Source organism: Sardina pilchardus, chromosome 18 (genome assembly GCF_963854185.1).
Source record: "Sardina pilchardus chromosome 18, fSarPil1.1, whole genome shotgun sequence".
Lineage (NCBI taxonomy): Eukaryota > Metazoa > Chordata > Actinopteri > Clupeiformes > Clupeidae > Sardina > Sardina pilchardus.
In genome coordinates, this window is record NC_085011.1 from 30,376,569 (window position 1) to 30,404,068 (window position 27,500).

General features: G+C 39.3%; 1 protein-coding gene and 1 long non-coding RNA gene across 2 annotated transcripts in view; one reads left to right on the forward strand and one right to left on the reverse strand.

Annotated features, from left to right (window-relative positions):
- Positions 1 to 27,500, reverse strand: part of LOC134063917 (probable E3 ubiquitin-protein ligase HECTD2) — a 53,802-nt gene that overhangs the window by 1,454 nt on the left and 24,848 nt on the right. The window contains exons 18-19 of the mRNA XM_062519667.1: positions 22,561 to 22,676; positions 21,417 to 21,560 (exon numbers count right to left, since the gene is read on the reverse strand). Coding sequence (XP_062375651.1) covers positions 21,417 to 21,560; positions 22,561 to 22,676 — 260 coding nt within the window. The remainder of the gene's footprint in view (positions 1 to 21,416; positions 21,561 to 22,560; positions 22,677 to 27,500) is intronic.
- On the forward strand, positions 8,582 to 11,533 carry LOC134063996 (uncharacterized). The gene is made up of 3 exons (XR_009936228.1): positions 8,582 to 8,674; positions 9,821 to 9,962; positions 10,483 to 11,533. It is a non-coding gene; the product is annotated as an uncharacterized LOC134063996 (long non-coding RNA).

The window sequence follows — 27,500 nt, forward strand, 5'->3', positions numbered from 1 at the left end:
CCTGGTCTTCTCCCTGGGCCCCTTACTCTTACTCTTCCTCGTCCAGACATTACAGTATTTGTCTTTTTCTGTTTCTGCTTCCAAAAACATCACCTCCTCTTTTAACTGTGTAAGTGTCAATGTAATAGAGAGAAATAACCCCTGCCACTGAGTCTAAGATAGACTGGAATCAGCTGTGGTTGGCCCAATTTACCCAACATAAATCATCTCTGTGTCAATTACAGTTTTTTCCAATCGTATACACACTAAAATTAAGGTTATCAGACAGTTAACAATACTTAACACTTCAGAAGCAAATCACCTGCGCAGAGCAGTACAATATTAAGCACAAATTCAGCTTCACACTTTTTGCAAAACATTACACACAGTGAATGTCAAAATGTAAAACACATTTTAACGCCTTAAACACAGATAAAGATTGTTAGGTACTTCCTTCTCATTACAAAGCCCTGGCTTGCCAATGACCACACTAATGAACAAATTGAATAAACACATCCACCAGGTGTGTAAGCACGCATGTGCAAAATTGAAAACGCAGCACTCAGGTGTGTTATGTTCGATCCTCGAGGGGCGTTCCCACTGATCTATAACTAACACTGGATAGACTATCCCATTGTTTTCGCCCCATTATTCTCTATGTCGATCAGTGAGGATCAAGGCCCGAGGAGCGAGGGAGGATGTATAAAAGCCCAAATGAGAGGCACCCATAGCCTGTGATGTGGATGAACTCTTATGGCTTGATCCAGCTAGACGGAGAGATGATTAGAGTATTACGTATTGTTGTTACTTGTTACAGTGCATGAAAATGCACTGTACTGTTCTTCCTCGGTCTTCTTCTTCTTCTTATTACAGTGCATGAAAATGCACTGTACTGTTCTTCCTATTCTTCTTATTATAGTGCATGAAAATGCACTATACTGTTCTTCCAATTATTCTTATTATAGGTGATATTATTCTTCTAACGCTTTTTGTGTGTTTAATGCGGCTTCAACCGTTTAACGTAGAAACTTCATTCAAACTGCGCTGCGTAGGTCTCACTTAGGTGACTTCAGCTTTGTATTTTTCAACTTTGAAAACTTTATCGTTGAATTTATATTAATTTTTTAAAACATTTTTTCTCCCATAGACTTAACATTGGATTATGACATCATAATAGGGCAATTAGAATCTTATGCCAGGTGGCCAGCCCCACCTGCAGCAGCTCTCTCTCTCTCAGGCTGTAAGCATACAATCTCTCTGAAGACTACATATATCCTGTTAAACTGTTTCCTCTGTCCACAACTGTTTCAAAATAAAAGTCCTCACTGCAATAATACACTATTAAATCATTTAACCATTGAAACTACTCAACTATTTAACTGTTCAACCATTCCAACTGTCAGTTATCATCAACTATGCTTCCAGTCAACTACATGAAACCTCCATGTACCTAGCAACCAACATAGCAACCATTAAAATTAAGCGTTTATGACCGTTTCCATAGCAACCAACATGATTTTACTACAGTAACTTCTTTATTCCTGATAGTGGCCACCATATATACCCTATCAACAAATGTTTCAAAATAAAAGTCCTCACTAGCAAGTTAGCTAGTTAGCATGGTTAGCATTGTTAGCATTTTTAGCATAACTGCTAGAAATGGTTAGCTAAGTTAGCTAATCAACCTGGTTAGCATTGTTAACATAGTTAGCATTGTTAGCATAGTTAGCATTTTTAGCATAACTGTTAGAAATTATTAGCTAAGTTAGCTAATCAGCCTGGTTAGCATTGTTAGCATTTTTAGCATAACTGCTAGAAATCATTAGTTCAGTTAGAACTGTAATGTTTAAGCTTTAAACTGTCTACCTTCACACTATCAGCTTTCTTTAAACTATGCAACCACCATGTTTACCCTAGCTACACCTTAGTAACTATATCTACATTATCTACTGTATCTATACATTTTTGCATTTTCATGCACTCGTAATTTCCCTGGAATTACATTCTCTAGTTATTATTAAACTTCTTCTTCTAACGCTCGCAATTCAGCTTCAACCGTTTAACGTAGAAACTTCATTCAAACTTTGTTGCGTAGGTCTTGCTTATGCCATATGTGCTTTATATTTTTCAACTTTGTAACTTTTATACTTTTTAAACTATTAGTTAAAAACTATCACCATTTCCCCCATAGACTTAACATTGCTCATTATGACATCACGGCAGCAATTAGAATGTTACCCCAGCTGGTCGGCCACCTGGGCACCAACTGTCAGTTTCTCTCAGGCTCCTCTCTGAAGACTACATATTCTGTTCCCCTGTATCCTCTGCGCACAACAGTATCAAAATAAGTCCTCCTAATTCCATCCAACTTTATATCCATTCATCTTCTTCAAACCATTCACTCATCCACCCATTCTAAACAGTCTGCCTATCAACAACATCAATTAGACGCTCTACATTGAACTTTTAAACAATCTACTCTGTCTCAGGCTGGCTCTCTTAAGACTAGCCAGTTAAATTGATTACACCTGTATCTGTATCCACTACTCTCAGTAGAGAGCTGTGTCTCTCCATTCTACAAGAATATAAGGCACATTCCATCCAACATTCTATCCATTCATCTTCTTCAGACCATTCACTCATCCACCCATTAAACTGTCTATCAACATCTATTAAACAATCTGTCTAACATCCATTAAACTCTCTGTCTATCAACATTAATTAGACTATCTACATTCAACTTTTAAATTATTTACTCTGTCTCAGGCTTTAAGATATTCTGGCTCTCTTAAGACTAGCCAGTTAAATTGATTACACCTGTGTCAACTACTCTCAGAGAGCTGTATCAGTGTCTCTCTTAACAAGAATATAAGGCACATTCCATCCAACCTTCTATCCATTCATCTTCTTCAGACCATTCACTCATCCACCCATTAAACTGTCAATCAATATCTATTAAACAATCCGCCTATCAACATCCATTAAACATTCTATCTATCAACATTAATTAGACTATCTACATACAACTTTTAAAGTATTTACTGTGGGTCCCTCTCAAGCAGCGTTTATATGTCCTCCCTCGATCCTCGATCCTCAATGATCTACATAAAGAAAGATAGAAGAAGGGCTAGACTATCCCATTGTTGCCGCTCCATCATTCTTTATGTAGATCAGTGAGGAGCGAGAGAGGACGCGTAAACGCTATGAGAAGCACCTTCTGTCTCAGGCTTTAAGCATACAATCTCATTAAGACTACAGATCCTGTTTCACTACTTCCTCTGTCCACAACTGTTTCAAAATAAAGGTCCTCACTGCAATAATACACTATTAAATCATTTAACCATTGAAACTACTCAACTATTGAACTGTTCAACCATTCCAACTGTCAGTTATCATCCACTATGCCTCCAGTCAACTACATGAAACCTCCATGTACCTAGCAACCAACATAGCAACCATTAAAAAGTGTTTATGACCGTTTCCATAGCAACCAACATGATTATACTGCAGTAACTTCTTGTTTCCTGATAGTGGCCACCATGGATACCCTAGCAACAAATGTTTCAAAATAAAAGTCCTCACTAGCAAGTTAGCTAGTTACCATGGTTAGCATAGTTAGCATTGTTAGCATAGTTAGCATTTTTAGCATAACTGCAAAAAATCATCAACTAAGTTAGCTAATTAACCTGGTTAGCATTGTTAGCAAATTTAGCATTGTTAGCATAGTTAGCATTTTTAGCATTACTGCTAGAAATCATCGGTTAAGTTAGCTAATCAACCTGGTTAGCATTGTTAGCATTGCTAGCATAGTAAGCATTTTTAGCGTAACTGCTAGAAATCATTAGCTAAGTTAGCTAATCAACATTTTAACATGAATAGAAATCATTAGTTAAGTTAGAACTGGAACGTTTCATCTTTAAACTGTCTACCTTCACACTATCAACTCTCTGTAAACTATGCAACCACCATGTTTACCCTAGCTACACCTTAGTAACCATATCTACATTATCTATCTATTTTTGCATTTTCATGCACTGGTAATTCCTTGGAATTGCATTTCTAGTTCTTCTTCTAACGCACGCAATTCAGCTTCAACCGCTTAACGTAGAAACTCCATTCAAATTTTGTCGCGTAGGTCTTACTTACGCGATGTGGGCTTTGTATTTTTCAACTTTGTAACTTTTATACTTTTTAAACTATTAGTTAAAAACTATTACAATTTCCCCCATAGACTTAACATTGCTCATTATGACATCACGGCAGCAATTAGAATCTTACGCCAGGTGGCCAGTCCAGGTGCAGCAGCTCTCTCTCTCTCTCAGACTTTAAACAGACAATGGCTCTCTTGAGACTACATTTTCTGTTCCCCTGTATCAACTGTATCAACTTAAGTCTTCCTAATTCCATCCAACTTTCTATCCATTCATCTTCTTCAAACCATTCACTCATCCACCTATTCTAAACAGTCTGCCTATCAACATCAATTAGACGATCTACATTCAACTTTTAAACAATCTACTCTGTCTCAGGCTTTAAGCACACTCTGCCTCTGTTAAATTGATTACACCTGTATCTGTATCCACTACTCTCAGTAGAGAGCTGTGTCTCTCCACTCTACAAGAATATAAGGCACATTCCATCCAACCTTCTATCCATTCATCTTCTTCAGACCATTCACTCATTCACCATTAAACTGTCAATCAATATCTATTAAACAATCTGCCTATGAACATCCATTAAACATTCTGTCTATCAACATTAATTAGACTATCTACATACAACTTTTAAAGTATTTACTGTGGGTCCCTCTCAAGCAGCGTTTATATGTCCTCCCTCGCTCCTCGATCCTCAATGATCTACATAAAGAAAGATAGAAGAAGGGCTAGACTATCCCAATGTTGCCGCTCCATCATTCTTTATGTAGATCAGTGAGGAGCGAGAGAGGACGCGTAAACGCTATATGAGAGGCACCTTCTGTCTCAGGCTTTAAGCATACAATCTCATTAAGACTACAGATCCTGTTAACTGTTTCCTCTGTCCACAACTGTTTCAAAATAAAAGTCCTCACTGCAATAATACACTATTAAATCATTTAACCATTGAAACTACTCAACTATTTAACTGTTCAACCATTCCAACTGTCAGTTATCATCAACTATGCCTCCAGTCAACTAAATGAAACCTCCATGTACCTAGCAACCAACATAGCAACCATTAAAATTAAGCGTTTATGACCGTTTCCATAGCAACCAACATGATTATACTGCAGTAACGTCTTGTTTCCTGATAGTGGCCACCATGGATACCCTAGCAACAAATGTTTCAAAATAAAAGTCCTCACTAGCAAGTTAGCTAGTTAGCATGGTTAGCATAGTTAGCATTTTTAGCATAACTGCAAAAAATCATCAACTAAGTTAGCTAATCAACCTGGTTAGCATTGTTAGCAAATTTAGCATTGTAAGCATAGTAAGCATTTTTAGCATTACTGCTAGAAATCATCGGTTAAGTTAGCTAATCAACCTGGTTAGCATTGTTAGTAAAGTTAGCATTGCTAGCATAATTAGCATTTTTAGCGTAACTGCTAGAAATCATTAGCTAAGTTAGCTAATCAACATTTCAACATGAATAGAAATCATTAGTTAGGCTAAGTTAGAAGTGAAATGTTTCATCTTTAAACTGTCTACTTTCACACTATCAACTCTCTGTAAACTATGCAACCACCATGTTTACCCTAGCTACACCTTAGTAACCATATCATACAATCTCTCTGAAGACTACATATCCTGTTAAACTGTTTCCTCTGTCCACAACTGTTTCAAAATAAAAGTCCTCACTGCAATAATACACTATTAAATCATTTAACCATTGTAACTACTCAACTATTTAACTGTTCAACCATTCCAACTGTCAGTTATCATCAACTATGCCTCCAGTCAACTACATGAAACCTCCATGTACCTAGCAACCAACATAGCAACCATTAAAATTAAGCGTTTATGACAGTTTCCATAGAAACCAACATGATTATACTGCAGTAACGTCTTGTTTCCTGATAGTGGCCACCATGGATACCCTAACAACAAATGTTTCAAAATAAAAGTCCTCACTAGCAAGTTAGCTAGTTACCATGGTTAGCATAGTTAACATTGTTAGCATAGTTAACATTTTTACTATAACTGCTAGATTTCATCAACTAAGTTAACTAATCAACCTGGTTAGCATTGTTAGCTTAGTTAGCATTGTCAGCATAGTTAGCAATTTAAGCATAACTGCTAGAAATCAACAACTAAGTTAGCTAATCAACCTGGTTAGCATTGTTAATATAGTTAGCATTGTTAGCATTTTTACCATAACTGTTAGAAATCATTAGATGTAAACCAGTCAACCTGATTATCATTGTTAACATAGTTAACATTTTAACATACCTAACATGATTACCCTAGCAACCAGCATGGCAACCAATTTAAGTATGAAACCACTATCAACCACTTCCACAATCACAACCTAGCAACCAACATGATTACCCTAGCAACCAGCCTAGCAATGCCTTGAGTTACTATAGCAACCACCACAACTACCCTAGCAACATCTTAGCAATAATCTTATTTACCCTAGCAACCACCTCATGTACCCTAGCATCAGCCTAGCAACTACTTCCAGCTTGATAACGTCAGGTAATGTTGAATTTGCCTAATCTACCCTTACGACTCTTTAACAACACTTTTTGATCACTGCTGGAGTGTTCAAAGTTGGCATCAAGTAGCCTATAATATTTCAACCAGCTTCAACCCTTTCTGGTCACATTCATTACATGCCTTTACATGGGCCCAATGTCCGGACTCACGAACTCACGGACTTTGGTGCGCGTTCTCGCGAAATTCGTAAGGGTTTAGGGCTGTCCCAATGTCGAATTACAACGGGCGGGAGGGTTTGAGTACAGACTTACTGTGCGTTCACACCAAGACCGTCAAAAGCGGCAAGAGCGCCGGAAATCATTCATTTTCTATGAAGAGTCGGCGTTACCGGCGTCAAAAGCGTTCTGGGCGTGAGCGTGGCTTCATGAGCTTCACGGGCGTCAAAAAGAAGTTGAGCCTCAGTTAACTTTATGCTAATTAGCTATGACACGGTTCGGCGTCAACTAATCAGAATGTCAAACTCGCAGGATTGCTTGTGGTTTGTCCAAATGTTTCACGTCATGGCTTTGACGCTTTCGGCGCTGAACTGGGTTGAGCGTCGGGCTATGAGCTTCACCAGCGACTTTGACGCTTTTGACGGTTTTGGTCTGAACGCACAGTTACCGAGCCCTTTCCGTGAGTCTGCATCGGTGCAGACTTAACCTAAGGGAATTACGCACGACACACGTGCATGGTGCAAATGTTAGCAACGTCTTTGTTAGTAAACATCGCCAAGGATCACGCCATGTGATCTCGTGAAGTGCTGTCCCAATCCCAAATACCTATCTGAGCCTCTGTGGCCTCACACACTCACTCACTTAGCACCTGAGATCAATTAAGTCTGTGAGTCTTTAGTTTGTAGTCTTTAGGGCTGACATTGGGATTGGGCCATTAAGACTTGACTATTGCAACTCACCTTATTTTGTCACAAGATTACAAATGGTTCAAAATGTTGCTGCTAGATTAGGCCTATCCACTGGAACTAAGAAGCGTGATCGTATCACTCCTGTTGTGTGAACTGCACTGGCTACCAATGAAATATAGAATTGAATTGAACTGTTTGTTTTTAAAAGGCTTGCATGAATCAGCACCACAACACATCTGCAACACAATACATCTGTCCTGCTACGTCTTCCCAACATTTTCTCTCTTTTCCTTCATCTCAATTTACAACTAGAGCTTTTCTGTTTCTGCTCAATTCTGGAATAGTCTCCCAAATTAGGTCAATCAATCCATACTATTGATAATTTTAAATCCATGTTAAAAGCTTCTTTTTTTTCATTAGGATTCATTAGGATTTTTCAGGACTTGGCAATATTTTCTGTTGTTTCTTAATGGAAGTGAGTGGATTCCGCGCCGGATTTTCCGCCTGTCCACCCAGAGCTGAACGAGTAGAAAAAAGTTCTACTCAAGGCGGATAAATGAAAAATTCTGCCTGGTCACAAACATCCGAATGTGCGCAGCGGACCTTTCAAAAACTATTTAAACTGCATCATTTTGATTTCTGATAATGGTTTATTTTATTATAATCCCATTATAATGTATAAGCCTATTATATTATAGGTACTTTAGGGTTAACCATTTTTGAGGCCGTTTAAAACGCACCAAATCAACAGGCCACCTGTTCACCATTCACTCAAATCAACAGGCCACCTGTGCACCATTCAACAGCCTCAGAAAATGGTTACAGTTAACCCCAAAGTACCTATACAATTTAATATTATGTTCTACAATGTTTTACTATTTTGTTTATTTTAAAGCATTTTGGATCAACTCTGTCGTGTGAAATGTGCTAATATTATATTATAGTCAATTGACTTTGTCAAACCTAGGTAGCTACCTCTTCAGTCAATGACATCACTCAGTCGCGCACGTGACTTCTTCACTTTGACTTGGAACCCGGCTTGCGTCTACACACATTCGTGTCCCAGCTCAGCGGATTGCCGGTCACGTTGGTAGCCTACTGAGCCTTCGACTTACTTCGACCAGAAGTTTCCGTGACTCTTCACATTACCTCCAACGTAAGTTTTGTTTGCTTAACGTTAACACTAAAGATATTTGGTAAGGTTAACACTAACAGCATTCTTTGTATCTTAAATGACTCTGGTAGCTAAGGCTGGCTAACGTTAACTTTCGAGCTAAATACCACCTGCTAAATCTTACACATACTTAGGCTTTGTTAGGTGTTCCCTATCATATCACTTTTATTCGACGTAGCTGCTATATGTTGTACAAAACAATGTTTACGAATTGTTTCCGACATTTGGTAGGGTAGTAGCATAGCTGCCTCAAAGTCTGTTTTTTGGAAATTGTCGTAGCGCTAATTAACGTTAACGTTAGCTAGAACTACCTATATTGGCTGCTAGAAGGTAACGTTAGGTGAGGAAACTTTCTTGGAATGAAAATTGACTGAGTTTACTGTTTGTCGAGCGATTATCTACTTTAACTCGACATAGTTTGTGTGACATTCATTATCATCACTTTTATTTGGTGTAGCTGCTATGAATTGTCGAAAAACGGCGTCTATGAATCTGACGTCGGGTAGCAGCTAGTACTCGCTTTGGTAGCTAATAAAACTGGCTACACCAGACACGGCAGCTGCATCGAACATTCTAGAAAAATACACCAGTGTTTTGCGTTTGGCTAATATACTGGAGGCAGCAAGAGCCCTAGCACAAAATAAGTTTATTGCTAGTTTATTTTATGGTGAAACCACTGCAGCAACGCAGTTGAGTAACTAATTTGAACTTTGAGCGTCACATTAATAACGCCGGTGACAATGCCAGGCGCCGGTTGGAGGCGTTAACGGAAGCGTTGCCTCGAACTAGGACGTACATGACAAGGCCAGCACATAATGTAAGCTAGCTGTTGCCAACATCTCTATTAGTAATCTCCATAGGCGCATGAGCAATGGACAACAGGGTGATAAAACAAAAATAGACTTGTCGACTTGTAATTAAAATAAATAGGGAGCCTATCAACCTACTGGCCCAATTTCTGATTCTAATGTTACAATAAACTTATTTTGAGTACAAGTCATGCCATATAATCTAATGATATTACTTGGTCACACAGATGTGAAGTTGCATTGTGTTAAATGAATGTAATTGTTTTGCCTTGTAATGTTATAGCAATGGTCACAACCTTTTCCCCTTTATTCACAACAGAAAACAATAGTCTTTCTAAAGACTTCCTCCACCCTCCATCTCCAACTTCCATCTCCACCCTCCATCTCCACCTTCCCTTGTGGTTTTTGCCACGAAAAAAACAAAAAAAATCTCAAGACATTTGTGGTGCTGCGGACTTCAGGTATGTAATTTTAATTATTTTTACTGCTAGACCAGCTATGCTGCTTGCTTACACCTTTTATTTGCTAACACAAACATGTAAATTGTGTTTCTTGACTTAAGAAAAATAGCTACTTTTTACAGTTGCTTGTCTTGATATGGTAGGTACATATTTTTAAGTACCTACCATGTCGCCATCCACAACTACAAATGTGTCCACTCTTTCTTTTTATTAAAAGTAACCATCATATAATCAACCATCACAAGTTTTTAACTGATAAAGGATGATGGCCGACAATCTAATGTGCAGCTGCCTACAAAATCTGCTCCTAATCTACATAATATACAGCTGTGCTGAATTTTGTATTAGTTTTCTTTGCTCACTTCACTTAACTCATCCTTTTAGTATTACAGGCGTATTGCTGAAATGAATAGAAACGATAATGCTTTTTCACTGTGAAGCAAGCAAAGCAGCAATGTTGCTGTGATCCTTATTTTTGGAAGTGTTTAACATGTGTGTTTCTCTTTTGTTTCCCTTTCAGGCTTGTTCCAGACCAGCCCTGTCAGAGTGGTGTCTGTCACTTGTGACACTGTGCCTGTCTGTCTGCACACCCTGCACTGCACTCATATACAACAGAACCCACTTACGCCTACCTGCAAACATATAACGACAAGTGACACTTTTTGACAACATACTTGACTGCACATACTATACTCTTTACATATAACTGTGTCCCCTCAGACAACTTCTTTGACTTTGAAACTTGAATACTCCTTTGAAACTTGAAACTTGAAACTTGAAACTTGAAACTTGAAACTTGAAACTTGAAACTTGAAAACTTGAAAACCACTCTGAACCAGCAGCATCCTTTAACATAACATACCTACAAACATACCTGCAAACATATAACGACAAGAATTGATCACTTTCTGACCACACATACTCTGAACTGTATAAAGACTCTGAAACATACTAAGAACTACCTGTGAACTATTCAGATAGAGAACTATTTCTGTGAACTTTTACATACCTTACATACAACGTTTGTATATTTGAATAATTTCTGTCAAAGTTGTCTTTGCTGTTGCATATCTACTTTTAGACCTGAGCTGTGCTGCAAAACTGAACCTGGGCTGTGTGAGGACTTCAACATTCCATCCTAGTTCTGCATAAAACTGATCTCAAGGGCTGCCTCTCATTCTTCATCGGTGTCATCAAGTGTTACCTCTACCTAACGGTTCCAGCGTCATATTTGATCATTTAATCAATAATTCAACTTAAGTAAATATTTTGTGTGAAAGCTCATACTCTGAACTATATAAAGAACCATTAGGGATAACTACAGTCTGTTAACTATTCACATAGAGAACTGTTACTGTGAAATATACATACCCATCAACGTTTATATTTGAATAATATCTGCCAAAGTTGTCTTTGCTGTTGCATACCTACTTTTACACCTGAGCTGTGCTGCACGACTGAACCTGGGCGGTGTGAGGACTTCAACATTCCATCCTAGTTCTGCATAAAACTGGTCATCTCAAGGGCAATTCATTTTTTGGGCCCACTGATCATTGTAATAAACCACTGAAATAAATACTAGTGTTTGGATATCGAGTTTAACATTTAATCTCATCTGTCTTGTCTATATACTCAGATTACATTGATTAAGTAACTTGTCTCAATTCTGTCTGTGGAACATTGAGTATATGTGCTAGTGTGTAATCTGTGATAAACAAATATTAGATTTGACTTGACCATTAGACTATATTAAGCGTGTTATATTTTGAAACATGGGAAGAAAAGGCCGTCGCTCAGAGGCTCAAAAGAGACGTTGGCGTAAATTGGACCTCTCTGAAGTTGAACCACATCAGTCTTCATTAGACCAGAGTGACTTGAATGACCGAGAACAGGTAAATGAGGTAACTAGTGATTCCCGCATGAACACGGAGCAGAGACCCATCACGTGTGTTCAAGCAACTCATTACCAAGGTGATGTAAGATATGGTAACAACAGTAACAAGCAGTGCACCTGCAATTCCCTGGTGTTTCTTGCTACACTTCACTACCGAACAGAGCTCAACAGTGATGATCTTGACTACATTTTGCAAAAAGGTAACTGGATGTACAGTGAAGTACAGGAAAGGTTGAGCATGAGAGGCAATGCACATGACCACTTGGCTCTTGATGAATTACCTGATAGTGTTGAGATCTATGGACAAATGTATCATATTGAGAAGTGCCTGTCACGTTATGGTCATCTGAGGCAAAATGGACCTGATGGTGTGGACTTCCTACAGCTCTCTGAAAGACTGCATTGTTTGTCAAATGATGTGAAGTTTGCATTGCTAACTTTAGGTTGCTTAACAATAGGTTTGTTCAGAGATGATAATAAATATGGACTTTTTGATCCACACTCAAGAACACCTCATGGATTTCCAGTAAACAATGGCACTGCTGTGATGTTGACCTTTGTCAACTTGAGTGACATGATTGATCATCTGCTTGCATTCTGGACCATCCTTGAATCGCATGATGAATGGATTTATGAGTTAATGCCAGTGTTATTTACATCTGAGTGTAACGAACAAGGAAGCCACACTGACAATGTGCAACCTGCTCAGACTGCAGAGGTCCATGTTCCAGCAATTTCTCTGAATTCACTTAGGCCTACCAAATGTGATAAGAACCGAAGGCGCAGAAAAGCTGCCAAAGCACAAAAGGACATGTCCTTCATTGAGAACAACAGAATCAGACAGCGAAAATATTATGAACAGAATAGAATGAAAAAAATGGAATATGAAAGAAAGAGGTATGCAAACTGCATTCAACACAATAAGACATCATACCTCAGAGACCGTTACATGCATGAATCTAACTATAGGTTGAAAAAAAGGTTATACATCAACAACCGGTACTCCTGTGACCTGAGTTTTAGATCAAGGCAGCAGTCTTACATGCAGAAACGTTACTCAAGTGACATGAGCTTTAGATCAAAGAAGCAGGCTTACATGCAGAAACGTTACTCAAGTGACATGAGCTTTAGATCAAGGAAGCAGGCTTACATGCAGAAACGTTATGCCCATGATACAATCTATCAATTAAGAAAGAAGTTGACCATGAAACATCACTATGCAAATGATCCAACATACAGGCAGAAAAAAAAGGAAACCTTCACTGACAGATACAGAAATGACCTCTCGTTCAGGCATCGTTTTCTGCAGAGAAAGAAGTATTCCAGTAACACATTTCAGAAAATGCTTCACAAAATGCGTTGTGCTTTACACATACAGCGTAAGTACCATCATCTTACACTCCTGTCTGGACTTCAATCAGCGCAAGAGGTTGAACCACAGTCAACACCAACAGAAAGCACCCTTTTGCATGATGCCATCGCATCTTTTCAAATGGATGTACTGAACGGCCCTACTTATGTGTGTACAGTGTGTCACAGAGCTTTGTTTTATAACCAGGTAAAACAGTGCAATCATGAATGTTATCGAAAGAATCGAGGCATGGTTGATCAATGCTTAACAGGAAAATATGTACATACGTGCAGCGAGCAGTGCAGTGCGCTTGAATCATGTTGTGCACCAGATGAAAAGACAGAGTGGATTTGTTACAGCTGTGATGAAAACTTAAAGATGGGGAAAATGCCGACCATTGCTGTAAACAATATGTTAGAGCTATCACCAATTCCTCCAGAGCTCAGTAATCTTAATATACTTGAAAGGCACATCATTGCACGGTACATACCATTTGCAAAAATAATCAGTCTTCCCAAAGGCCAGCAGAAATTATTACATGGTGGAGTTGTGTGTGTCCCTTCAGAGGTAGAATCCACAGTCAATGCTTTGCCTAGACCTAGTAGCCAGTCACAGCTTTTGAAAGTGAAGTTGAAAAGAAGAATGAACTATACAGGGCATTACCAGTTCCAAACTGTAGACATGACCAAAGTATTACGTGCCTTATCCAAACTGAAAGAGATGCATTCAGAATACAAGGACATCACCATAACTAATGATACACAAGCTTTTGGGGATGGAATGAATAGCTTGTCAGATGAAAATGACATCATTGCTGTAGAGGAAGTTGATGTAATGGAGACTGATGCTGTGGATGAGTTTGACATTACTGACCCAGAACATTCAGAGACAAATAGTGCAGTCAATCAGCCTAATAATGAAACCCACGAGTTACATGATAACCAGGATTCACTTGATTCTGAGCAGGACATAAGTCAACAAAATGGTGGATGCTCTATAGATTCATGCTTACAGCCAGCTGATATTGCACAGGAAATGATAACATTTGGTGAAGGTATATTCACTGTGGCACCAGCAGAAGGAAACAGACCAGTGAGTTTTTTCAGAGTTCCTAAACTAGAGGCAATGGCTTTCCCTGTACAGTTCCCCACTGGAATGAACACTTTGGATGAAACACAAAGACCAATGAAATTATCACCAAGCAGATATTTCAATGCACGTCTCTTTTGTGTTGACAATCGATTTGCTCTTGACTCCAATTATATATTTTTTGCACAATTTATCACAGAAATGCATTTGGCAAAGTCTTCTATGTCTATTCAACTGCGTAAAGGAAAACCTATGACCAGAGATGGACGCAAAATAACTGCAAGATTGCTCCAAGATAAACATGAAGTGCAAAAACTGATACGGAACAAAGATGCCACGCGATTCATGCAACCTTTGAGAGGTACTCCTGCATACTGGGAAAGAACACTCAGAGACCTCTTTGCAATGCTTCGTCAGCTGGGTACCCCAACATTCTTCTGTACATTTAGTGCTGCTGAAATGAGATGGCCAGAGGTCATACAAACAATAAAGGCACAGCAAGGAGAGCAGGTTGACTTTTCTGAGCTTGACTGGGCATCAAAATGTGAGATTTTACGTAGCAACCCTGTCACCACCATGCGCATGTTTGACAAGCGTGTTGATGCACTTCTCAGACAACTACTTTTGTCACCAGCACAGCCCATTGGTGAAGTCATTGACTACTTTTTTCGAGTGGAGTATCAAGCTAGAGGTTCGCCACATATACATATGTTGGTTTGGTGTAAGAACGCCCCTGTATTTGAAGATGACCCAGATGAGAGAGTGTGTGAATTTGTGGACAAGTACATAACATGTCAGCTGCCTGACCCAAATACTGACCCTGAGCTTTTCAAAATAGTGACAGAGGTGCAAACCCACAGCAAAAGGCACTCAAAGTCATGTAAGAAAGGAAATAAGCACTGCCGGTTTGGATTCCCGAAACAGCCTGTCGAGAGCACATTTATAACACGACCCATGCCAGCAGAGCTCATGGACGAATCTGACGATGAATCTGCTCATGACCACTCCTCCATGTCTCCTGAAGAAGCTAAAACTAAGCTGAGGCCTTTATGGGAATTGCTGAATAATTCCACAACATTGTTTGAAAGCATCCCACAGCTACTTGCCCAATGCAACTTAAGCTATGAGGAATACCTAAACTGTGTCAGTTCATTAACAACGTCCAGTGTGCTAGTGATGAAACGTCAACCAAAGGACTGCTGGATTAATGGCTATAATGAGCATTTGTTAAGGGCCTGGAATGCAAACATTGATATTCAGTTCATCCTGAACCCTTATTCCTGTCTGATGTACATCTTATCATACATTTCCAAAGCTGAACATGAGATGAGTGAGTATTTGAAAAGAGTTGTGTCTGAGACTTCTCAATCCAATACCTCTGACACTGAGGAAATGAAACAAATCATGCAAGCATACTCCAAAAACAGAGAAGTTAGTGTTCAAGAGGCTGTTGCACGAGTCTGTAGCTTGAAACTGAAGTCTTGCTCTCGAAATGTGATATTTATACCCACTGATGACAATGCTTTAAAAATGAGTGTCCCATTAAGATACCTGAATAACAGAATTCCTGATTCAGAGAATGTTTGGATGTCCGGAATGCCAGATAAATACAAAAACAGACCAGATACACCAGAGTTTGCAACAATGTTTTTGGCAGAGTTTGCTTCCACTTACAGAGTTGTGTATGGAAGGCAGAAAGAAGGAAAAAAGGTTTTACCGCTTCAAAATGAAATGGGCTTCATTCAAAAGCGAACAAGAGGAAAGCCTGCCATTATCAGATATGCCCGATTTTCTGAGCAAAAGACTCCAGAGAAATTCTATGGCACATTGCTCAAACTGTACCTCCCTTATCGTTCAGATTCACAACTGAAACCCACAGGATTTCCAACGTATGAGTCATTTTATACATCAGGCTATATATGTCTTCCTGGAAGAGACTATAATGAGAGAGTAGTTTCTGTTGTCAAGAAGAACAGGTCACAATATGAAAAGAACAGTGATGCAATAGAGAAAGCTATTGAGAACATAGAAGAAAATGGACCTATGGAGGATGCATGGACAACACTTGCACCTGAGACAGAGCTTCTTCGACTTGAGTGCATTTCTGAGCGTGAGGAAATGAATCCAGACGAAATGAATGAACGAGATGACATTCCTGAATACAGCTCAAGTACCACAAACAGAGGAAGTGCAGCACCAATGTTTGAGGCTCCTCAAATAGACCCCACTGTGGTCCGTAACATGTATCAAAATCTAAATCAAACGCAGGCATCTATATTCTACACAGTGCGTAAATGGTGCATGAGACGCGTATGTGGACAGAATGCCGATCAGTTCTTTTACTTTGTCACTGGTGGAGCTGGAACTGGTAAATCACACCTCATCAAATGCATTTACACAGAGGCATCAAAGATACTCCGCAAGTTACCACGCATCACAGAGGAAAGAGACATGTCCATGCCCACTGTCCTTCTCACATCATTTACTGGCACAGCAGCTTACAACATATCTGGCAAGACACTGCATTCTGTACTGAAACTACCAAGAAGCCTTAAACCACCTTATCAGTGCCTTGGAAACCGTCTAGATGAAGTGAGAGCAACCTTATCCAATGTTGAAATAATTGTCATTGATGAAGTGTCCATGATATCAAAATCACTCTTTGCATATGTCAATTGGAGACTGCAAGAAATCAAAGGCAGCAAAAAACCTTTTGGCGGAGTCTCAATACTTGCCTGTGGCGATTTCAACCAGATAAGTCCCCCTGGTAAAGCCAAACCTCTCTGTGTGTTTGAGGATCATGTTCTTGATATCTGGAAGGATCGGTTCCAAGTAGTCACTCTCACAGAAATCATGCGCCAGAAAGATGATGTGCCATTTGCTGAGCTGCTCAACAGGATAAGAGTGAAACACAAAGGAGAGGCATTATCTGAAGCAGACAGAGCTCTACTTGCACAGGCCATATGTCAACCTGATGACTGTCCCAAAGACATTCTGCATGTTTTTGCTACTAATAAAGAAGTAAACCAACACAATGCAAACACAATATCTGCTCTATACTCTGATCTGATCAACATTGATGCACATGACTATAAGAAAGATCTACGAACTGGTCGGATGGAAAGACAGAGTGCACCTTTTGAAGGACATAAAGGAGATTTACCAGACAGACTACAAGTTGCTGATGGTGCTCGTGTGATGCTAATAAGAAACATAGATGTGGAAGATGGACTGGTGAATGGTTCATTTGGAAAGATTGGTAAAATTGTGTATCATGACCAAGATGGCAGATCACTTGTAAAAATGCTTGGTGTTGAATTGGACAGTCCCAATGCAGGGCAAAGACATCGCAATAAAGGACCAGAAGGACCGGACAATTTGGTGTACATTGAAAGAGTAGAGGAACCTCTTAGTAAAAAGGGTGTGGTTCGTCACCAATTTCCAATGACTCTAGCCTTTGGTTGTACCATACATAAATGTCAAGGCATGACGACAGTTTCTGCAGTGGTCTCGTTGCAGCGCATATTTGAACCTGGCATGGCATACGTTGCTCTCAGCAGAACGACTTCACTACATGGTCTACGCATAGTTGATTTTGATGAAAACAAAATATATGCCGATCCAGAAGTGACCGTTTCCGTGGACAGTATGCAAAAAGTCGACTTTAGAAATGCCATGCCCCTTCTTCACTGCCTCCCCACTCTGAGATCACCATCTTTAACACTAATCCATCACAACACTGAAGGACTGTCAGCCCATATTGATGACATTAAGAGACATCATGAATTGAGCCTCGCAGATATTTTGTGCTTTACTGAAACACACCTTTTTGGCACATTTGTCCCAGAAAATATCCATTTGGAGAACTATCGAATGTATAAGCGCAATAGACATGTGTCATACACTACTCTTTCACATTTTGCACAGAAAAATGGTGGGGGAGTTGCTATGTTTGTAAAAAGCCATCTTCAAGCCCATCACATGCCATACATACAGGGTGTGACTGATCTCGAATTCCTGGTTTTGAAATTTGTTGCTCCAGTTCCACTACTAATTGCAGTGATTTACAGACCACCGGATTACAACACGAACCTATTTTTGCCAAATCTCTGCCATCTACTGGAGTCTTTACATGTTATTGCTGATAGTCCAGTTATAGTCTGTGGGGATTTTAATGAGGACATGTTGACCAATGGAAGAAAGCCAATCTATGAGTTGTTCCAGTCTAAAGGATTCACAAATCTCATTACCACCTCCACCACTGAGAAGAACACATTGTTGGATAACATCTTCATCTCTGATCCTCAGCACTGTGCCCATTCAGGTGTTCTACAGACATATTACAGTTATCATGATCCTGTGTTCTGTATTCTTAATTAAGTTTTTGTACATCAAATCTTTTGTACATCATGTCATTTTACACATTTTACTCCATTTAAACCATTATATCAACTTATACATTTTACTAATTTTGAACCATTATCAACATTATAACAACTAGAATTAAGGGAAAACAGTAATGAAATATGGATGGATGTTAATGTCCTTGAGACAATGTCAGGTGTCTATGCTGTTTAAATTACAAAAAATAAAATTGAACTAAATAATGAAATAGCCCTTAGACTGCTTGTTTTCAATATCAAGATGAAGATTAAAAAAAATCTATTTAATGAAAGGTCAGAAACATCAAAATCTACATCCAGAGCTATTTGATTTGTATAGATTTGTGCCCTATGAACCCGTCTCTAGCTTATTGCATTTGAGGCTAATGATCTTGGAGGAATCTAATCATCAGACCTTTTACATGCTGATAATTTGAAATAGAAGTAGTCTACAAATCATAACCTTTAAAATAAAATATTCCATGAATCAACAATGTTTTACTGAAGTAATTTGATACCACATACATTTTAGATGTTCAAACTAAATTAATCTCTCTTGCTCCCTCATTATGCATGAACTATACTATCAACTGGGTCTCTTATATTACATCTGAATTCAATTCTACATCTTTGCATTAAACTATCAGCCTATGAACAACTTTTAAACGATCTAGCCTACTTTTAAAATATCAACATTCATTAAACTTTCTGCATCAACATCCATTAAACTATCATCATTCATTATACTATATGTCTATCAACCATTCCAACTGTCAGTTATCATCAACTATGCCTCCAGCCAACTATATTAAACCTCCACCTACTTAACAACCAACATAGCAACCGTTGAAATAAAGCATCTATATCAGTTTCCATAGCAACCAACATGACTTCTCTGGAAAACCACTAAAGTAACCACCTTAACTACCCTAACAACAGCTTAGCAACTACATCAAGTAGCCTACCAACAGTCTAGCAACTACCTTAAGTACCCTACCAACAGCCTAGCGACTACCTTAAGTACCCTAGCAGCAATCAACATCCATTAAACTATCTATCAACAATCATTCAATTGTCTATCAACAACTTTTAAGCTATCCATATTCAACTTTTAACCTACTGATACACTGTCAACTTTCATTAAATTATGCAACCACCATGTCTACCCTAGCAACACCTTAGTAACCATATCTACATTATCTATTACTACATTTTTGCATTTTCATGCACTGGTAATTCCTTGGAATTGCATTTCTAGTTTATATTGTTGCTTTAGTTTTTCTTCAGTGACTGTAAGAGTACAGTACTTTTTATTTGTGTACAAATTTTTATCTTTCTACACTTTACAGTAGTAAGAACTATAATTTTGGCATTTTCTGTTGATTGATAACTGAACATATGGTACAGTGAAAGAAAGAAATATTGTCTGCAGCATCAGTTTTGTGCATTGCTTGATGAGGGTTCATCAAAATATTTTTGTCATCTAAATTATCCTAATGCTCTCAAACAATATGTCTGAATAAGATCCATATATTGGAAGAGGGTTTTTACAGATGTGTTTTGAATTTATTGTGTTGGTGTGTGTAAGATAGCGACAGTGTGGAATCATTCAAAGAATGTGTTAGTGATATGAGAACAGTATAAGGTTTTATCAATGTGTTTATTGTTTTGACAGAAATATTTCATTTTGCTAACAATCTGTTATGTTCTGCTGATTGGGTGTTGCGTTTGGTTAATTGTGTGATGTGTTTAGACAAAAAGAGCCCCGTTTTCAAAATTGTGTGTAAACGATTGGAAAAAACTGTATTCGATTGTTTGTTTATTATCAGCTGAGATATATTGCTTTTGAATTGATAACATTGCAGAAGCAGAGGTTTTTATACTGTATCTAAGATGTTGTGTGTTAACATTCGAAAATAATACAAAAATGATCCATTATTTTGTTGGGAGGTTTAATTTGTCTGTTAAGAAAATGTAAGCATTATGAAAATGTATTCACTGACTGCATACTGTGTGAAAACAACATGAAATGTGTGAATGGAATGGCCACAAAAGACCGATGCTGTGCTAACTGTGTTTAGAGTTTTGAAAATGTGTCAACTGAATGGACAAACGCTTGTTAGAACTGTAGTTTCACTACTTCTACACTAACTTTCTTTACATTTGTGTCTATAGTTTTTATATATTTACTTTAATGTATTAATTTCACTACTTCTACACTAACTTTCTTAACATTTGTGTCTATATTTGTTATACATTTAGTTATGATGTTTTAGTTTCACTACCACTACACTGACTTTCTTTACATTCATTGTTAAATTGCTTATACCTTTACTTATCATTTCAAATCGGTGTGTGCCTCCCCTTCATTTGTCCATGCTCAAGCCAGCATGTGCTAGACATGAGATGTCATATCATTATAATATAGTTTACCTGTAGGCCTATTGCTTAATATCTCATATCACATATTTGTACCATACCATCATACTAACCAAGTTTGAACAGAATGACTGTATGCAGTTATGCAAAAGATATATGTTTCACTCTTTTTAAATATTTTGCTGTAGGTGTGGGAGGCCAAGCTGACCTTACTGAACGTGTGTGTGTGAGTGTGTGAGAACGCACTTACATGTGTGTGTGGATGTGTGCATGTGTGTTTGAGGAGGAGGAGGAGGAGGAGGAGGGGAGAGAGAGAGAGAGAGAGAGAGGTGAGTGTAGATATCTTCGCAGACACATACCAGTCAGTGGAGACATCGATCCTGGAGATTTTGAAGCTCAGGTGGGCCATGCCACCCACGGGCACCCGGTCACTTCCTGTGGCGAAGTGAAGCAACTTCCTCTGAAGTTCTACAGGGAATGCTAACACCACCTCCCAGAAAAACCTACAGCAAGCAAGCACAAACGGACGAAAAAACGTACACTTTTCAGAACAAGACTTTTCAGACTAAGGTCAATATTGCCTCCCACATGTATCGCAAACATAGCTAGACATTTGGATGATCACAGCCTGTGCCAAATCAAGGTTTGTAAAGTTATTCACTTTAACATTATGCAATGACAAACACAGAGAAGTGATTACACTTTATCATTACGCAACATAAGACAAAGTTCAAAATCAGAGTATTCAAAATAAATTGGAAAAAATCTGCACTGTCCTGACTATATAATATATCATTCACTACACTAGTGCTTGGGTTTAAAGTGAGGGAAATGAAGATATTGCATGTCAAAACTTTAAGTTAGTTTGTCTGACCATAGTGTTGTGTTAGATCATTTGTTAAAGGAATAGTTCGGAATTTTGGACATAGGACCTCATTTCCAACTTAGTCGGGGTGATATAGGTCGGTGGAGACCATTTTCAGTTGGTAATCTGGTGCCGAGATAACGCAAGTCAACGGTAACATCCAGCCTGCCACTGAAAACAGTCTTAATCCACTCCACAGAACACCCGAAACAAATAAATTATAACGTCAGACTATTGATGCACATGTCTGTGTTGATAGAACAATGTTAGAACCTTGCATCGCATTGCAATAGCCTAATTTGTTCCCTGTATGGCAGTAGCGGATTGATATTGAGAAACTAGTCCCTCAAAATGTAATAAATCATTGAGTTGCAAGGTTAGTTTTATTTCTAAAATTATTCTATCAACACGGATATGTACATTGATAGTCTGACGTTTTAATTTACTTGTCTCAGGTGTGCTGTGGAGTGAGTAAGACTGTTTTGGATGTTACCATTGAAATGTTCAGAACAAGTTTAGCAAAGGGGAATGCTGCAACTTAAGGAAGGGGTTAAACGCGATAAAAACTGTCTATGCTCCGTGCCAGGTCAAATATAATAGGTCAAAAATAATCCTATTTTTTGACCAGTGTTTCTGACCGTATGGTGGTGTCGGTTCTGTTGTATCCCTCATACTGGACTTCTTTCTGTAGGGTCACCATGTCCAGGTCCAGACTGCCACACACCAGAACTTCCACCTCCTCAGGACGCAGCAGCTGCACACACACACACACACACACACACACACACACACACACACACACACACACACACACACACACACACACACACACACACACACACACACACACACACACACACACACACACACACACATACACAAACACACACACACACACACACACAAACAAACATATAAACTCACACGCACATGCACAGGCGCATAAACTCATACACACAAACATGCACACACACACACACACACACACACACACAGAGACATTAGCGTGCAGACATTAGACTTGCAGACACAGCAAAATGCAATACTGTTGCAAGACCATCCCCCTCCCCAACATCCCCATCTGTTTCTTGTCTTCCCTCTGGGCTGTTATGTAAGCAGGACAATTTAAGCAGAGCCTTTCTAAATAGAGAGTGTGTATAGGAGGAGTGGTGGCGTATGTGTGCAAGTATGTGAATGAGTTCGTGTGTGTGTGTGTGTGTGTGTATGTGTGTGTGTGTGTGTGTGTGTGTGTGTGTGTGTGTGTGTGTGTGTGTGTGTGTGTGTGTGTGTGTGTGTATGTGTGTGTGTGTGTCTGTGTGTCTGTGTGTCTGTGTGTCTGTGGTGTGTGTGTGTGTGTACCTCTCTGTGTACAATCGTTATAAAAATCTCGGAGGGCAAACTAAAGTGGAGGCGAGCAGTGTAATGGACGTCAGCAGTTTATGATTATGGTTACAGATTTGGCCCTCTTCTCTCGGTGCCCCCCCGTCCTGAAGCCAGACATTTCATTGAATGCTCAGCCTGACCCACTTAGAGATCATTAATGATTACTGAGCTGATTTAAACATTTATCTAATATAAACAGTGTAATAGAGACACAGCCAGCACACACACACCCCCCCCTCAGCTCTAGAGCTGATAGTGAACTTTAGCCCTCAGTGCTGTGGAAATGTATGCAAGGTCTGGGGTTTGTTTCAGCACTTCTTATGTTTGACCTATATATTGGATAAAGGATCAGCTATAGACAAACGCACACACACACACACACATACACACACAGAGACGCACACACAGACACAGACACACACACAGACACACAGACACACACACACACACACACACACACACACACACTTGACCCCCATGCCATTCCCTGTTTAATGTTACAGGACTGCAAACAATTATTTTCTGCAATCATCTCTCTGCAATGGCCCATGGTGTTAGCTAAACCTGGGTCACTGTGTTACAAGAAGATTAACAGTAAGTCATCGTTAAAAAAGCAACAATGTCATGCTATACCATGTTTCTAGTGAAGCTGACTTTGTAGACAGATTTTCAGAGAACAGGCCATATCTGAGACTGACCAATCAAAGTGAAAGATTGCAAAGGGAGTTGCACTCCAAGAGTGGGACAGACTTCATTTGATGGTCTGGCAAACGTGCCAGTGCCACTTGTGGGAGGTGCCTCAGAGAGCATGGGCTGACATTACACATTACCCTCCATAACGGACAACTAGCGAGCCAGACGTCTGCAAGACTGCCACTGCGGAATGCAAGGGATGATCTGATGAAGGCAGCATTTCAAAGTAGAATATCTACACAAATACAATAGCAGTTCCAACAGCAGCATGGGCACATAAAGAGCAGTGTTTCCATTTAAAGTGTGAATCAGCATTTTCAGTGCCTTGAGTATATTTTCTGCTCATTTTGTAAAGACTTTCAAGTATGAATAAGAGTAATATTTCTAGTAGCTCTCTCTGTCCTTCATATGAGGGACGAACACTAGTATTTCTACCAACTCCCTCCTTCATTTTCTGCCCCTCTCACCATTGCCAAAGCTTTCTGAAAGGACTTTTCATAGCCACTTAATATGTCTGACACAGTGTCATAAATGCACACACACACACACACACACACACACAGAGACACACATAAGAGAGATATACTAAAAGAGAGAGAGAAAGCTAGAGAAGGGGAGAGCAGAACACACAAACACATGCACATACACAGACACACACACAGACACAGACACACACACAGACACACACAAACGCACACACACAGTCACAGTGACCCAAATACAATCTGCACATTTCTCTCCCTCTGTCCCCGACTCTATTGCTTGTCTTTCCACCCCATTTCATTTCTTCCTATTTCTCCTTAGAGAAGATTTCCCCCTCTGTCTTCCCCCTCTCTCTGCAACAATTCTGCAAAAAGTATGCAACTAATAGACCCAATTAGCGTGGAGCTTGAACCAATTAGACGTCCATGGATGTAGCCTAATATTTTACAATGCTTCATCAGGCTGTCTTTTCTTTTCTATTTCATAGCTAATTATTTTTACTTTAATTCAAATAAACCTATGTTGTGATTGTACTGTAGCGTTTTGCATCAATATATTACAGTACTAACTTTGTTCAATGATTCCACTATGTCGATAGTATTCTCTCTACCACTGCAGTACTTTTACAGAGATGTACTGTATTTACTATACTGTACATGTAGTACCATAATGAAACCTGTTTCACCTATTTTGTTCTACAATATCTAATGATTGTACGAACAATGACACAATAAAACTATCGGTTGCTTGTGTGTGGGTGATTTATAGTTATGTTTCAGTGGTATTTCACAGTAAATTTGTTTTTTGAACCAATGATTGTGCAAGTGCAAGATTTCTTTGAGGACAATCCAATGTTTTGAACATTAGACAGCCTGTGTTACAAGTGATAACTGTGACGACCCAGCCTGCCCATGCTGGGTTCGTCCCTGACCCTCAAGGTCTATTTGTTTGTTTTGTGGCTACTGTTGTTGTTTGTGTGTACCAGCAGGGGGAGCTCTGAGTTGCGGTTGTGGCTAATTGGAGGCCTAATGACGCACAACATAAAACCAGGACCTCCCAGTCCGCGGGTCGCTCTCTCTTGCTTGCTGGCTTCGACAACCGGCGTTTGCGTTTTGCTTTTCGTTTACCTTTCGCATTACACCTCATATGCTGACACCACAGTTTTGCTTTGTTTTCCATTTACTGACTTTTCTATAGTTCGTTAATAAACCTATTTTGTTATATATTTCGGTGTGGTCTTCCCCTCTTTTATGTTTTGGTGGCCTTGAGCCAGGCAACCATTACATAACCGTTTTGAGTTTTGTGTCTAGAGTTGTGAAAAATGACATCAAGGTTCTGAAAATAGTAGCAAAGTGATTGTAAAAAACATTAGCGTTTCAGTAGTATGTCAACCACGATTGCACTGTTATCTCGTCAGTCTGTTCAAGGTTGCTAGGGACTCTGATGGTCGATATAGACTCTGAACAGGACGGTAGACTTAGCAAGCTAGCACTAGCAAAGTTGTTGTTAGTCTATATAGCAATATCCAATCAATCATATCCATGAGCAATGGATCATACCGTTCACGACGTTCACGTGTTTTACATCCTTGATGTAAGAAGTAAGCATATTTATTCGCTGGACCGCATGCAAACTAGATCCACTGTGGTCGATCTTCAGTGTGTCTGCTTGCTGTATGTCCCTGCATGTGGCTTTTCAGGCAGATACTAATCATCCAAATGGCACTGCTGCCATCTAGCGGTTCGGATCGCTAGTACAGTCTGTTTACAAGCCTGAAACTCTGCCAGATCGTTCCCAAGCCCACCCATGAGCCCTCCCCATTGAAAAATGCAATTGATGTCTATAGCCGTCAATGGCAGTCAACATAAGTGTCTAAATTGACATTTAAAGACGTCAATGGCAGTGAATGAGTTAAAAGTGGTAAAAAATGGTACAATGTCTTAAACTAGGCCTACTCAACTATTTACTGCAACTGTCAGTTGTCATCAACTATGACTCCTGTTAACTGTTTCCTCTGCCCACAACTGTTTCTAAATAAAAGTTTGTTTTGCATGTTATGTTACAGTTTTTAGAACACACTAGTCTACTTTATATAAAACACCTTGCTTGAAAACATTTCGCCATACTTCGCTCATTGTGCCTAAACTCTACACACCAGTAAAACATGACACAACACTGGGAAATATACCATTCACATCACCATTTATACTGTAATGGCTAAACTGAGGGCTTTTTGTAGCTGGCTGATTGGTGTTTAGTTTTGCAAGTAAGTGCCTTACAAGAGTGTATTTGAGTGATGCAATTGCCCGATGTGTTTAGTATTTTGGATACATGTGTTTTCCGAATGGCGCCCTGAGATTTAATTTTTGAACGAAGTGTCTTATGTATGAAATAGAGAGTAGTATGCAGGACCAAGGAGTAAGTGTGTTGTAGAATTGCAACTAGAGTGCAAAGCAGCACTTTTGTTTAAGGTATAGGTACATGTGTTTGAGGTATGGTGCAAAAGCTTCAAGTTATGTTACTTTAGTCTAAGCATGGGTCTATAGTGTTCAAACGACGGGCAAAAACTGTAAGATAGCGAGGGTCAGGGGTCAGTGGAGATAAGGCGAGCGGAATGCTAATCTATTGGGTACCCACTTACAGGGAGGCTACATCAGGCGCGTAACTGAAGCGCTCTGTTTGCGTTAGCAACAATTAGCTTCCAATATAATCAATTGAAGTAGCTACACCAGACAAGATAGCAGCATAGACATTCGAAAAAAAAGAGCAGTCTAGTTAATTTATAATGGATTTTACGTGTCACGAACGGAACGCCTCAGTTACGCGCCTGATGCAGCTTCCCTGTTAGAGATCAATAATGGTGAACTCTTCTGATTCCAAAATCTCTAATATAAACAGTCTAATAGAGACACAACCAACACACACTCCTGACACACACACACACACACAGCCAACACACACGCGTGCCAACACACACACCCTCAGCACTAGAGTCTGATACTAAACTTTACATATCCAG